Source organism: Pseudophryne corroboree, chromosome 5 (genome assembly GCF_028390025.1).
Source record: "Pseudophryne corroboree isolate aPseCor3 chromosome 5, aPseCor3.hap2, whole genome shotgun sequence".
Lineage (NCBI taxonomy): Eukaryota > Metazoa > Chordata > Amphibia > Anura > Myobatrachidae > Pseudophryne > Pseudophryne corroboree.
Genome location: NC_086448.1, coordinates 546,030,168 through 546,045,589, shown reverse-complemented (window position 1 = coordinate 546,045,589; position 15,422 = coordinate 546,030,168). Strand labels below are relative to the sequence as shown.

At 45.0% G+C, this 15,422-nt stretch overlaps 1 protein-coding gene across 4 annotated transcripts in view; it reads left to right on the top strand.

Moving 5' to 3' along the window:
• KIF13A (kinesin family member 13A) overlaps nucleotides 1-15,422 on the top strand; it is a 477,346-nt gene that overhangs the window by 400,240 nt on the left and 61,684 nt on the right. For all 4 annotated transcript variants that reach the window (XM_063923222.1, XM_063923220.1, XM_063923221.1 and 1 more), the window contains one exon: nucleotides 14,778-14,870. In XM_063923222.1, coding sequence (XP_063779292.1) covers nucleotides 14,778-14,870 — 93 coding nt within the window. The remainder of the gene's footprint in view (nucleotides 1-14,777; nucleotides 14,871-15,422) is intronic.

The following is a 15,422-nucleotide window of genomic DNA, read 5'->3' as shown; positions in this document are numbered from 1 at the left end:
TACGGACTACGAGAAATAGAATTATCGGTAAGTAAATTCTTATTTTTTTTATTCATAAGAGTGAGTTGTTCTGCTATATTGCAGAGGTTTTTTTTTATGTTTTATTGATTCATAAGAGTGAATGAGTAGTTTACAAGCGAAAAACAAATTAAGATACATGGATGTAGCTGTAATGCATTGTTGCTAATGTAACGGTGCATATACTAGTGAATGATGCATATATATATATGCCACTGGTGGAGACCTGCATGTATCTTGCAATACATATGCCTCAACATATGTCATAAATCATTAGTCATAAATACACTATTTGTACCTTCAGGTTTTTTTGTTTTTTTTATAGAAAATGATGCCAATTTGTGCCAAACTCTTGAATTTAGAGTGGGTGCACTTAAGTTACCAGGCTCTCTCCCTATTGCTTCATGTGGTAACTCTACATGCCATGTTCTGCCCCTGTTCATATTGGTATACTTTCAGCTTCTAATGCTTAAAAAAATGAGACCTCATTTAATACCATGTTACAATAACTAAAAATGTGCAGGAAGCCATAGCACCCAATTTGGTACAATCTTTCATTTTATAACAGTACTAGCACAATGACACCGACAAAATGAAATGTATTTTTGCATATTGCTCTGTTAGTAAATAGGCACATTATGGCCCATGTGTAGTAGCCTGCCAGTTGCAGGAACTTTCACCACTCTGCCGATTTAGCCAATAGGTTTAAAGCTGTGATAATGTAAAAGGCAAAGCAAGTAAATATGGTCCTATGGGTGTTAGGTTGTAAAAAAAAAATTTCATTGAACATAATATGGAAGGACTTAATAAAAAGATAGGGATGAATGAAAGTTATCAACAAAATAGAATGACTTATATAAACTTGAAATCTGGGCGTCTAAATGGAAAATGGGATTCAATATAGAAAAATGCAAAGTTATGCACTTCAAAACTAAAAACAAACTAGCAACCTGCATATTAAATGGGGAAAATCTAGGGATAACAGTATTGGAAAAAGATTTGGGGGTACTCATTGATAATAGGCAAAATAACCGTATACAATGTCAAAGTGCAGCAAAGAAGACAAGTACAGGTTGAGTATCCCATATCCAAATATTCCGAAATACGGAATATTCCGAAATATGGAATTTTTGAGTGAGAGTGAGATAGTGAAATCTTTGTTTTCTGATGGCTCAATGTACACAAACTTTGTTTAATACACAAAGTTATTCAAAATATTGTATTAAATGACCTTCAGGATGTGTGCATAAGGTGTATATGAAACATAAATGAATTGCGTGAATATACACAAACTTTATTTAATGCACAAAGTTATTAAAAATATTGGCTAAAATGACCTTCAGGCTGTGTGTATAAGGTGTATATGAAACATAAATACATTCTGTGCTTAGACTTGGGTTCCATCACCATGATATCTCATTATGGTATGCAATTATTCCAAAATACGGAAAAATCCGATATCCAAAATACGGCTGGTCCCAAGCATTTTTGATAAGGGATACTCAACCTGTAATGTGCTAGCGTGCATAAAATGGGGAATTGAGACAAAGGACGAGAGTGTAATCCTGCCGCTGTACAAATCATTGGTACGTCCGCACCTGGAATATTGTGTTCAGTTTTGGGCACCACATTATAAAAAAGATATCTGTGAACTCGAAAGGGTTCAAAGGCATGCTACTAAATTGATTAAAGGGCTAGAAAGACTGGAGTATGAGGAAAGGCTCACTAGGTTGAAATTGTATACACTAGAAAAGAGGCGTCTAAGAGGAGACATTATCAATATCTTCAAATATATGCAGGGAAATTACAAAGAGTTATCAGAGGAATTGTTTATTAAAAGAACTCTGTATAAGACGCGAGGTCACTTGCTGAGGCTAGAGGAGAGAAAATTCCATACGCAACGTAGGAAAGGGTTCTTCACTGAAGGGGCCAATAAGGATCTGGAATTCCCTGCCAGAGAAGGTGGTAATGGCGGACTCTGTAAATGCATTTAAAAACGGATTGGATAAATTTCTGACTGAAAAAGATATCCAAGGTTATAGCATTTAAAATATTGATATTGCTAATCTGGGAGGAACATGATTTACAGTTGATAACTAAACATAAAATTTTATTTCAATTTGGACATTATAATGAACTCGGCTTAAGACAGATTACAGGTTGAACCCATGGGCATTTTGCCTCTTTTCAACCTCATTAACTACGTAAAAGGGCCACATTTCACCCAATAGTAGTGATACAGAGTGTATCGCATTGACTAACTTTGCTACGAATTTTGTATTGCTAGTAGAAGATATCTTTTTCACATTCATTTGAACTTGATAAAGAGGATACTTTGATTGTACCATTAACAGGAATTTCTCTCTGTGCTTACTCTGTTAATCCGGGGAACTTCTAACTAACCTCTGCCACCTAATGTCCTCTAGGGTTATGACAACATAACTTTGCTGTTGAAAATGCACATTTGTTGGGTGTACTACCTAAAGTATATAACGGTTTAATATTAGTTCTTGTTACTTATACTGTGTTTCTGATCCGGAATACTTTGATATTTCCTATATATCTGCGGACATTCGTCTGATCATCTTTATAAAGTAGATTTCTCTGACGTCCTAGTGGATGCTGGGGACTCCGTCAGGACCATGGGGGAATAGCGGCTCCGCAGGAGACAGGGCACAAAATTTAAAAGTTTGACCACTAGGTGGTGTGTACTGGCTCCTCCCCCTATGACCCTCCTCCAAGCCTCAGTTAGGTTTTTGTGCCCGTCCGAGCAGGGTGCAATCTAGGTGGCTCTCATAAAGAGCTGCTTAGAGTAAAAGTTTTGATAGTTTTATTATTTTTAGTGAGTCCTGCTGGCAACAGGCTCACTGCAACGAGGGACCTAGGGGAGAAGAAGTGAACTCACCTGCGTGCAGGATGGATTTGCTTCTTAGGCTACTGGACACTAGCTCCAGAGGGACGATCACAGGTACAGCCTGGATAGGTCACCGGAGCCGCGCCGCCGACCCCCTTGCAGATGCCGAAGTAAGAAGAGGTCCAGAAACCGGCGGCTGAAGGCTTTTCAGTCTTCATGAGGTAGCGCACAGCACTGCAGCTGTGCGCCATTGCGCTCAGGCACACTTCACACTGGCGGTCACTGAGGGTGCAGGGCGCTGGGGGGGGCGCCCTGGGCAGCAATGTTAATACCTTTCTGGCTAAAAAGAATACATCACATATAGTCCATGAGGCTATATGGATGTATTTCACCCCTGCCAGGTCTCAGAAAAACCGGGAGAAGAGCCCGCCGGAATAGGGGGCGGGGCCTATCTCCTCAGCACACAGCGCCATTTTCCTACACAGCTCCGCTGCTAGGAAGGCTCCCAGGCTCTCCCCTGCACTGCACTACAGAAACAGGGTAAAAAACAGAGAGGGGGGGCATTTTTTGGCGATATTATATATATTTAAGCAGCTATAAGGAAACAACACTTATATAAGGTTGTTCCTATATAATTATAGCGCTTTGGTGTGTGCTGGCAAACTCTCCCTCTGTCTCCCCAAAGGGCTAGTGGGGTCCTGTCTTCTATCAGAGCATTCCCTGTGTGTCTGCTGTGTGTCGGTACGTGTGTGTCGACATGTATGAGGACGATGTTGGTGTGGAGGCGGAGCAATTGCCGGTAATGGTGATGTCACCCCCTAGGGAGTCAACACCGGAATGGATGGCTTTGTTTATGGAATTACGTGATAATGTCAGCACGCTGCAAAAGTCGGTTGACGACATGAGACGACCGGCAAACCAGTTAGTACCTGTACAGGCGTCTCAAACACCGTCAGGGGCTGTAAAACGCCCTTTGCCTCAGTCGGTCGACACAGACCCAGACACGGACACCGAATCTAGTGTCGACGGTGAAGAAACTAACGTATTTTCCAGTAGGGCCACACGTTATATGATCACGGCAATGAAGGAGGCTTTGCATATCTCTGATACTGCAAGTACCACAAAAAGGGGTATTATGTGGGGTCTGAAAAAACTACCTGTAGTTTTTCCTGAATCAGAGAAATTGAATGACGTGTGTGATGAAGCGCGGGTTACCCCTGATAAAAAAACTGCTAATTTCAAAGAAGTTATTGGCGTTATACCCTTTCCCGCCAGAGGTTAGGGCGCGCTGGGAAACACCCCCTAGGGTGGACAAGGCGCTCACACGTTTATCCAAACAAGTGGCGTTACCGTCTCCTGATACGGCCGCCCTCAAGGATCCAGCTGATAGGAGGCTGGAAAATACTCTAAAAAGTATATACACACATACTGGTGTTATACTGCGACCAGCAATCGCCTCAGCCTGGATGTGCAGTGCTGGGGTGGCTTGGTCGGATTCCCTGACTGAAAATATTGATACCCTGGATAGGGACAGTATTTTATTGACTATAGAGCAATTAAAGGATGCATTCCTTTATATGCGAGATGCACAGAGGGATATCTGCACTCTGGCATCAAGAGTAAGTGCGATGTCCATATCTGCCAGAGTAAGAGACTGCAGCAAGCAGCCCCTTCCCAGGAGCAGAAGTCCTCCCCGGCTTCTGCAAAGGCCTCAGCATGACGCTGGGACCTTACAAGCGGACTCAGGGGCGGTGGGGGGTCGCCTCAAGAATTTCAGCGCACAGTGGGCTCACTCGCAGGTGGACCCCTGGATCCTGCAGGTAGTATCTCAGGGTTACAGGTTGGAATTCGAGAAGTCTCCCCCTCGCCGGTTCCTAAAATCTGCTTTGCCAACGTCTCCCTCAGACAGGGCGACGGTATTGGAAGCCATTCACAAGCTGTATTCTCAGCAGGTGATAATCAAGGTACCCCTTCTACAATAGGGAAAGGGGTATTACTCCACGCTATATTGTGGTACCGAAGCCGGACGGCTCGGTAAGACCTATTCTAAATCTGAAATCTCTGAACCTGTACATACAAAAATTCAAGTTCAAGATGGAGTCACTCAGAGCAGTGATAGCGAATCTGGAAGAAGGGGATTTTATGGTGTCCTTGGACATCAAGGATGCTTACCTTCATGTCCCAATTTGCCCTTCACACCAAGGGTACCTCAGGTTCGTGGTACAAAACTGTCATTATCAGTTTCAGACGCTGCCGTTTGGATTGTCCACGGCACCCAGGGTCTTTACCAAGGTAATGGCCGAAATGATGATCCTTCTTCGAAGAGAAGGCGTATTAATTATCCCTTACTTGGACGATCTCCTGATAAGGGCAAGATCCAGAGAACAGCTGGAGGTCGGAGTAGCACTAACTCAAGTAGTGCTCCAACAGCACGGGTGGATTCTGAATTTTCCAAAATCCCAACTGATCCCGACGACACGTCTGCTGTTCCTAGGGATGATTCTGGACACTGTTCAGAAAAAGGTATTTCTTCCGGAGGAGAAAGCCAGGGAGTTATCCGAACTCGTCAGGAACCTCCTAAAACCAGGGACAGTGTCTGTGCATCAATGCACAAGAGTCCTGGGAAAAATGGTGGCTTCTTACGAAGCGATTCCATTCGGCAGATTCCATGCACAAATTTTTCAGTGGGATCTGCTAGACAAATGGTCCGGATCGCATCTGCAGATGCATCAGCGGATAAAATTGTCGACAAGGACAAGGGTCTCTCTGCTATGGTGGTTGCAGAGTGCTCATCTGTTAGAGGGCCGCAGATTCGGCATACAGAACTGGGTCCTAGTGACCACGGATGCCAGCCTGAGAGGCTGGGGAGCGGTCACACAAGGAAGAAACTTCCAGGGCGTGTGGTCAAGCCTGGAAACGTCTCTCACATAAATATACTGGAACTAAGAGCAATCTACAATGCTCTAAGCCTGGCAAAACCTCTGCTTCAGGGTCAGCCGGTGTTGATCCAGTCGGACAACATCACGGCAGTCGCCCACGTAAACAGACAGGGCGGCACAAGAAGCAGGAGGGCAATGGCAGAAGCTGCAAGGATTCTTCGCTGGGCGGAAAATCATGTGATAGCACTGTCAGCAGTGTTCATCCCGGGAGTGGACAACTGGGAAGCAGACTTCCTCAGCAGACACGATCTTCACCCGGGAGAGTGGGGACTTCATCCAGAAGTCTTCCACATGATTGTAGTCCATTGGGAAAGACCAATGGTGGACATGATGGCGTCCCGCCTCAACAAAAAACTGGACAGGTATTGCGCCAGGTCAAGAGACCCTCAGGCAATAGCTGTGGACGCTCTGGTAACACCATGGGTGTACCAGTCACTGTATGTGTTCCCTCCTCTGCCTCTCATACCCAAGGTACTGAGAATTATACGGCAAAGGGGAGTAAGAACGATACTAGTGGCTCCGGACTGGCCAAGAAGGACTTGGTACCCGGAACTTCAGGAGATGCTCACGGAAGATCCGTGGCCTCTACCTCTAAGAAGGGATCTGCTTCAGCAGGGACCGTGTCTATTCCAAGACTTACCGCGGCTGCGTTTGACGGCATGGCGGTTGAACGCCGGATCCTAAGGGAAAAAGGCATTCCGGAAGAGGTCATCCCTACCCTGGTCAAAGCCAGGAAGGAGGTGACTGCACAACATTATCACCGCATTTGGAGAAAATATGTTGCATGGTGTGAGGCCAGGAAGGCCCCGACAGAGGAATTTCAACTGGGTCGATTCCTACATTTCCTGCAAACAGGATTATCTATGGGCCTCAAATTAGGGTCCATTAAGGTTCAAATTTCGGCCCTGTCGATTTTCTTCCAGAAAGAATTGGCTTCAGTTCCTGTAAAAGGAGTACTACATATACAGCCCCCGGTTGTGCCCCCAGTGGCACCGTGGGATCTCAATGTAGTTTTGGATTTTCTCAAATCCCATTGGTTTGAGCCACTCAAATCGGTAGATTTGAAATATCTTACATGGAAAGTAACCATGCTACTGGCCCTGGCTTCAGCCAGGAGAGTGTCGGAATTGGCGGCTTTATCGTATAAAAGCCCATATCTGATTTTCCATTCGGACAGGGCAGAATTGAGGACGCGTCCTCATTTTCTGCCTAAGGTGGTATCAGCGTTTCACCTGAACCAGCCTATTGTGGTGCCTGCGGCTACTAGCGATTTGGAGGATTCCACGTTGCTGGACGTTGTCAGAGCATTGAAAATATATATTTCAAGGACGGCTGGAGTCAGAAAATCTGACTCGCTGTTTATACTGTATGCACCCAACAAGCTGGGTGCTCCTGCTTCTAAGCAGACGATTGCTCGTTGGATTTGTAGCACAATTCAACTGGCACATTCTGTGGCAGGCCTGCCACAGCCTAAATCTGTCAATGCCCACTCCACAAGGAAGGTGGGCTCATCTTGGGCGGCTGCCCGAGGGGTCTCGGCATTACAACTCTGCCGAGCAGCTACGTGGTCAGGGGAGAACACGTTTGTAAAATTCTACAAATTTGATACCCTGGCTAAGGAGGACCTGGAGTTCTCTCATTCGGTGCTGCAGAGTCATCCGCACTCTCCCGCCCGTTTGGGAGCTTTGGTATAATCCCCATGGTCCTGACGGAGTCCCCAGCATCCACTAGGACGTCAGAGAAAATAAGAATTTACTCACCGGTAATTCTATTTCTCGTAGTCCGTAGTGGATGCTGGGCGCCCATCCCAAGTGCGGATTGTCTGCAATACTTGTACATAGTTATTGTTACAAAAAAATCGGGTTGTTTATTGTTGTGAGCCATCTGTTCAGAGGCTCCTACGTTATCATACTGTTAACTGGGTTCAGATCACAAGTTGTACGGTGTGATTGGTGTGGCTGGTATAAGTCTTACCCGGGATTCAAAATCCTTCCTTATTGTGTACGCTCGTCCGGGCACAGTATCCTAACTGAGGCTTGGAGGAGGGTCATAGGGGGAGGAGCCAGTGCACACCACCTAGTGGTCAAACTTTTAAATTTTGTGCCCTGTCTCCTGCGGAGCCGCTATTTCCCCATGGTGCTGACGGAGTCCCCAGCATCCACTACGGACTACGAAAAATAGAATTACCGGTGAGTAAATTCTTATTTTCAGGATGGACTTGACATTAGTGGTTAAAACTGCTTAGTCTACTTTAAATCTTAGTACTATCTAATGGTTAGACTGTTTTGTGTACCTTATAATTTACCACAAATTCTATTCTGGAATATTTTTACTCTACTCTCTCTGGATCACTCTAGTTTTTAAGACATCTGGGTACACGTTGCAGTCTCTGTTGGACAGGAAACTAGATGACATCTTGATGTCTTTGCAGGGCGTTCTGTCACGCCTTGATGTCTCACCTGTTTCGAGTTCCCAACATACTCTTAATGATAGTGTTAGTATACCATTTACAATGTTGAATGATACTCACAAATCTTCTCAAGAAAATACTTTTATGCCTACTGTTTTGACCAATTTGATTACCCCTGAGCTTTGTCCTAAAGCTACTCCATTTGATATACATGAGAAGTCTGGGGAGTTTTATTTGACTAAATCGTCTGTTTTGGGTCATGTGCCTGTGTTTACAAATGTACCTTTAACTAACTTGATTACTCCTGATCTTTATCTTACAGTTACAAATATTGGCATGGCTAAGGCGATTGGGGAATTTCAGTGGCCAACTTGGGATTTTGAGAACCTCCTGAGACTAGTTAAAACTAGCCTCCCTGTCTCTCCAAATTGTCCCTTTGTCACTCCTAAACAGGGAGAGGGTTGATGTCTAAAGTGGCTTGTCTCCATATCCGTATTTGGCTGGCTTGTTTTCTCTCACGACATCTATGTGATTTTCCTCAGACCACTTTTGTTACCCATGATTGACACTTCTCTCTAATGCTTTTGGACACAAATATTGCTTCTGGCTCAGATCTATCTATTCCATTCAGTTTACATATGTAACGGTGTCTACAGTAACCTGTTTACCTCAATCATATGGTATACTGTTCCTTATATATTTTATTGCATAAAATGTTATGCACAGTAGAAATTACAAATAATCATTTACATGTTTTATTATTGTGACACACTAATCAAAAATATATACTGGTCTAGATGATATTTGTAACAAAGCACAATGATATATTTAATTTCTCTATCGTCCTAGTGGATGCTGGGGTTCCTGAAAGGACCATGGGGAATAGCGGCTCCGCAGGAGACAGGGCACAAAAAGTAAAGCTTTAGGATCAGGTGGTGTGCACTGGCTCCTCCCCCTATGACCCTCCTCCAAGCCAGTTAGATTTTGTGCCCGGCCGAGAAGGGTGCAATCTAGGTGGCTCTCCTAAAGAGCTGCTTAGGAAAGTTTAGCTTAGGTTTTTTATTTTACAGTGAGTCCTGCTGGCAACAGGATCACTGCAACGAGGGACTTAGGGGAGAAGAAGTGAACTCACCTGCGTGCAGGATGGATTGGCTTCTTGGCTACTGGACATCAGCTCCAGAGGGACGATCACAGGTACAGCCTGGATGGTCACCGGAGCCTTGCCGCCGGCCCCCTTGCAGATGCTGAAGTAAGAAGAGGTCCAGAATCGGCGGCAGAAGACTCCTCAGTCTTCTAAAGGTAGCGCACAGCACTGCAGCTGTGCGCCATTTTCCTCTCAGCACACTTCACACGGCAGTCCCTGAGGGTGCAGGGCGCTGGGAGGGGGGCGCCCTGGGAGGCAAATGAATACCTATTTTGGCTAAAAATACCTCACATATAGCCTCCGGAGGCTATATGGAGATATTTAACCCCTGCCAGAATCCGTTAAGAGCGGGAGACGAGGCCGCCGAAAAAGGGGCGGGGCCTATCTCCTCAGCACACAGCGCCATTTTCCCTCACAGAAAGGCTGGAGGGAAGGCTCCCAGGCTCTCCCCTGCACTGCACTACAGAAACAGGGTTAAAACAGAGAGGGGGGGCACTAATTTGGCGATATGCTTATATATATATTAAGATGCTATAAGGGAAAACACTTATATAAGGTTGTCCCTATATAATTATAGCGTTTTTGGTGTGTGCTGGCAAACTCTCCCTCTGTCTCTCCAAAGGGCTAGTGGGTCCTGTCCTCTATCAGAGCATTCCCTGTGTGTGTGCTGTGTGTCGGTACGTGTGTGTCGACAGGTAGGAGGACGATGTTGGTGAGGAGGCGGAGCAATTGCCTGTAATGGTGATGTCACTCTCTAGGGAGTCGACACCGGAATGGATGGCTTATTTAGGAAATTACGTGATAATGTCAACACGCTGCAAGGTCGGTTGACGACATGAGACGGCCGACAAACAATTAGTACGGTCCAGACGTCTCAAAAACACCGTCAAGGGTTTTAAAACGCCCGTTTACTTTAGTCGGTCGACACAGACACAGACAGGGACACTGAATCCAGTGTCGACGGTGAATAAACAAACGTATTCCTTATTAGGGCCACACGTTAAAGGCAATGAAGGAGGTGTTACGTATTTCTGATACTACAAGTACCACAAAAGAGGGTATTATGTGGGATGTGAAAAAACTACCATAGTTTTTCCTGAATCAGATAAATTAAATAAAGTGTGTGATGATGCGTGGGTTCCCCCCGATAGAAAATTATGGGCGGTATACCCTTTCCCGCCAGAAGTTAGGGCGCGTTGGGAAACACCCCTTAAGGTGGATAAGGCGCTCACACGCTTATCAAAACAAGTGGCGGTACCGTCTATAGATAGGGCCGTCCTCAAGGACCAGCTGACAAGGCTGGAAAATATATTAAAAAGTATATACACACATACTGGTGTTATACTGCGGCCAGCGATCGCCTCAGCCTGGATGTGCAGAGCTAGGGTGGCTTGGTCGGATTCCCTGACTAAAAATATTGATACCCTTGACAGGGACAGTATTTTATTGACTATAGAGCATTTCTATATATGCGAGATGCACAGAGGGATATTTGCACTCTGGCATCATGAATAAACGCGATGTCCATAACTGCCAGAAGATGTTATGGACACGACAGTGGTCAGGTGATGCAGATTCCAAACGGCACAGTATGGCCGTATAAAGGAAGAGGACTTGTTTGGGGTCGGTCCATCGGACCTGGTGGTCACGGCAACTGCTGGAAAATCCACCGTTTTTTACCCTAAGTCACATCTCTGCAGAAAAAGACACCGTCTTTTCAGCCTCAGTCCTCTCGTCCCTATAAGATCATATCTGCCCAGGGATAGAGGAAAGGGAAGAAGACTGCAACAGGCAGCCTATTCCCAGGAACAGAAGCGTTCCACCGCGTCTGACAAGTTCTCAGCATGGCGCTGACACCGTACAGGACCCCTGGATCCTACAAGTAGTATCCCGGGGGTACAGATGGGAATGTCGAGACGTTTCCCCTTCGCAGGCTCCTGAAGTCTGCTTTACCAAGTCTCCCTCCGACAAGGAGGTAGTATGGGAAAAAATTCACAAGCTGTGTTCCCAGCAGGTGACAATTAAATTACCCCTCCTACTACAGAAAAGGGGCATTATTCCACACTATATTGTGGTACTGAAGCCAGAAGGCTAGGTGAGACTTATTCTAAAAAAAATTTTTTTTGAACACTTACAAAGGTTCAAATTAAGATGAAGTCACTCAGAGCAGTGATAACGAACCAGGAAGAAGGGGACTATATAGTGTCCCGGGACATCAGGGATGCTTACCTCTATGTCCCAAATTTGCCCTTCTCACTAAGGGTACCTCAGGTTCGTGGTGCAGAACTGTCACTATCAGTTTCAGACGCTGCCGTTTGGATTGTCCACGGCACCCCGGGGTCTTTACCAAGGTAATGGCCGAATTGATGATTCTTCTTCGAAGAAAAGGCGTCTTAATTATCCCTTACTTGGACGATCTCCTGATAGGGGCATAGTCCAGGGAACAGTTGGAGGTCGGAGTAGCACTATCTCGGATACTGCTACAATCAGCACGGGTGGATTCTAAATATTCCAAAATCGCAGCTGATCCCGACGACACGTCTGCTGTGCCTAGGAATGATTCTGGACACAGTCCAGAAAAAGGTGTTTCTCCCGGAAGAGAAAGCCAGGGAGTTATCCGAGCAAGTCAGGAACCTCCTAAAAACAGTGCATCATTGCACAAGGGTCCTGGTAAAAATGGTGGCTTCCTACGAAGCAATTCCATTCGGCAGATTTCACGTAAGAACTTTTCAGTGGGATCTGCTGGACAAATGGTCCGGATCGCATCTTCAGATGCATCAGCGGATAACCCAATATCCAAGGACAAGGGTGTCTCTCCTGTGGTGGTTATAGAGTGCTCATCTTCTAGAGGGCCGCAGATTCGGCATTCAGGATTGGATGCTGGTAACCACGGAGCCCAGCCTGAGAGGCTGGGGAGCGGTCACACAAGGGAAAAATTTCCAGGGAGTGTGATCAAGTATGGAGACTTTTCTCCACATAAATATACTGGAGCTAAGGGTAAATTTATAATGCTCTAAGCTTAGCAAGACCTCTGCTTCAAGGTCAGCCGGTATTGATCCAGTGGGAAAATCATCACGGCAGTCGCCCACGTAAACAGACAGGGCGACACAAGAAGCAGGAGGGCAATGGCAGAAACTGCAAGGACTTTTCGCTGGGCGGAAAATCATGTGATAACACTGTCAGCAGTTTTTCATCCCGGGAATGGAAACTGGGAAGCAGACTTCCTCAGCACGACCTCCACCCGGGAGAGTGGAAACTTCATTGAGAAGTTTTTTCCACATGATTGTAAACCGTTGGGAAATACCAAAGGTGGACATGATGGCGTCCCGTCTGAACAAAAAACGGGACAGGTATTGCGCCAGGTCAAGGGACCCTCAGGCAATAGATGTGGACGTTCTGGTAACACCGTGGGTGTACCAGTCGGTGTATGTGTTCCCTCCTCTGCTTCTCATACCTAAGGTGCTGAGAATTATAAGACGTAGAGGAGTAAGAACTATACTCATGGCTCCGGATTGGCCAAGAAGGACTTGGTACCCGGAACTTCAAGAGATGCTTACAGAGGTCTTATGGCCTCTGCCGCTAAGAAGGGACTTGCTTCAGCAAGTACCATGTCTGTTCCAAGATTTACCGCAGCTGCGTTTGTCGGCATGGCGATGGAAAGCCGGATCCTAAGGGAAAAAAGGCATTCCGGAAGAGGTCATTCCTACCCTGGTCAAAGCCAGAAAGGAGGTGACCGCACAACATTATCACCACGTGTGGCGAAAATTTGTTGCGTGGTGTGAGGCCAGGAAGGCCCCACAAAGAAATTTCAACTCGGTCGTTTCCTGCATTTCCTGCAAACAGGAGTGTCTATGGGCCTCAAATTGGGGTCCATTAAGGTTCAAATTCGGCCCTGTAAATTTTCTTCCAGAAAGAATTTGCTTCAGTTCCTGAAGTCCAGAAGTTTGTCAAGGGAGTATTGCATATACAAACCCCTTTTTTGTGCCTCCAGTGGCACTGTGGGATCTCAACGTAGTTCTGGGATTTCTCAAATCACATTGGTTTAAAACCAGTCAAATATGTGGATTTGCAGCATCTCACATAAAAAGTGACCATGCTCTTGGCCCTGGCCTGGACCAGGCGAGTGTCAAATTGGTGGTTTTTTCTCAAAAAAGCCCATATCTGTTTGTCCATTCGGACAGGGCAGAGCTGCGGACTCGTCCCCAGTTCTCTCCCTAAGGTGGTGTCAGTGTTTCACCTGAACCAGCTTATTGTGGTGCCTTGCACCTACTAGGGACTTGGAGGACTCCAAGTTGCTAGAAGTTGTCAGGGCCCTGAAAATATATTCCAGGACAGCTGGAGTCAGAAAATCTGACTCGCTGTTTATACTGTATGCACCCAACAAGTTGGGTGCGCCTGCTTCTAAGCAGTCGATTGCTCGTTGGATTTGTAACACAATTCAACTTGCACATTCTGAGGCAGGCCTGCCACAGTCTAAATCGGTTAAGGCCCATTCCACAAGGAAGGTGGGCTCATTTTGGGCGGCTGCCCGAGAGGTCTCGGCATTACAACTCTGCCGAGCAGCTACGTGGTCAGGGGAGAACACGTTTGTAAAATTCTACAAATTTGATATCCTGGCAAAAGAGGACCTGGAGTTCTCTCATTCGGTGCTGCAGAGTCATCCGCACTCTCCCGCCCGTTTGGGAGCTTTGGTATAATCCCCATGGTCCTTTCAGGAACCCCAGCATCCACTAGGACGATAGAGAAAATAAGAATTTACTTACCGATAATTCTATTTCTCGGAGTCCGTAGTGGATGCTGGGCGCCCATCCCAAGTGCGGATTATCTGCAATACTTGTACATAGTTACAAAAATCGGGTTATTATTGTTGTGAGCCATCTTTTCAGAGGCTCCGCTGTTATCATACTGTTAACTGGGTTTAGATCACAAGTTGTACGGTGTGATTGGTGTGGCTGGTATGAGTCTTACCCGGGATTCAAAATTCCTCCCTTATTGTGTACGCTCGTCCGGGCACAGTACCTAACTGGCTTGGAGGAGGGTCATAGGGGGAGGAGCCAGTGCACACCACCTGATCCTAAAGCTTTACTTTTTGTGCCCTGTCTCCTGCGGAGCCGCTATTCCCCATGGTCCTTTCAGGAACCCCAGCATCCACTACGGACTCCGAGAAATAGAATTATCGGTAAGTAAATTCTTATTTTCTATGTTGATTTATAAACCCTTTTTTGTAATTGTACTGGTATAAGTATTTCACAAGTTATCATATTTAAAAGAAAAAGCCAAGGACACTCTTGTTGTTCAGAGAAAATGTCATTTTATTTGTAATCTTCTTTGCAATAAAAACATCTATAAAAAAAAAAGTTATCAACAAGAAATATTTTTTTGTTTATAATTCAAAACTGTTTTTGTTTGCAGAGTTTTACACAAAGCCTAAAAAGACGAATGTCTGCCAAGAACTTTCTCTATTCCTGTGGTGTAAGCTATGAAATCGTGTCCAATATCCCAAAGGTGACGCTTCTTAATATTCATTTATAAAAATAAAATAAAATGCTGTTCAACCATGCACATGCAAAATGTCAAGTATAAAAAGTCTTTGTTAAACAAAGAATCGTTAGCAGGCCTGAACATATACTTCCAAAAAAATAAGTCCCAGAGCAAAAGGTTATCAGCCTGGAAAAATTAGAGGTAAATGGAGCACACCATGAGATGGAGTTTTTATTAAAATATTTTATACAGGCCTTGGGACAGATGTATCTACACTTGGAGAGAGTTAAAGTAGAAAATTATAAAGTACCAATCATCTTCTAACTGCTATTTTATAGGCTGTTTCACATGGTTGGGGGGAAAAACCCTGTTGTTTTTTTTAAAGAAAAAAATTGCTTTTTATGTTTAAAACAGGTTATTTAGTTTGTTTTTTTCATTGATGTTTTAATGGAAAAATAAAATAATCCTGTTTAGTATATTAATATTGTGAAACACTGCTGTGTATTAGAACCCTTGATCAACTCTGTTTTAATGCTTTCTAACATTAACAATCCAAAGTTATTAGGCTTTGATATG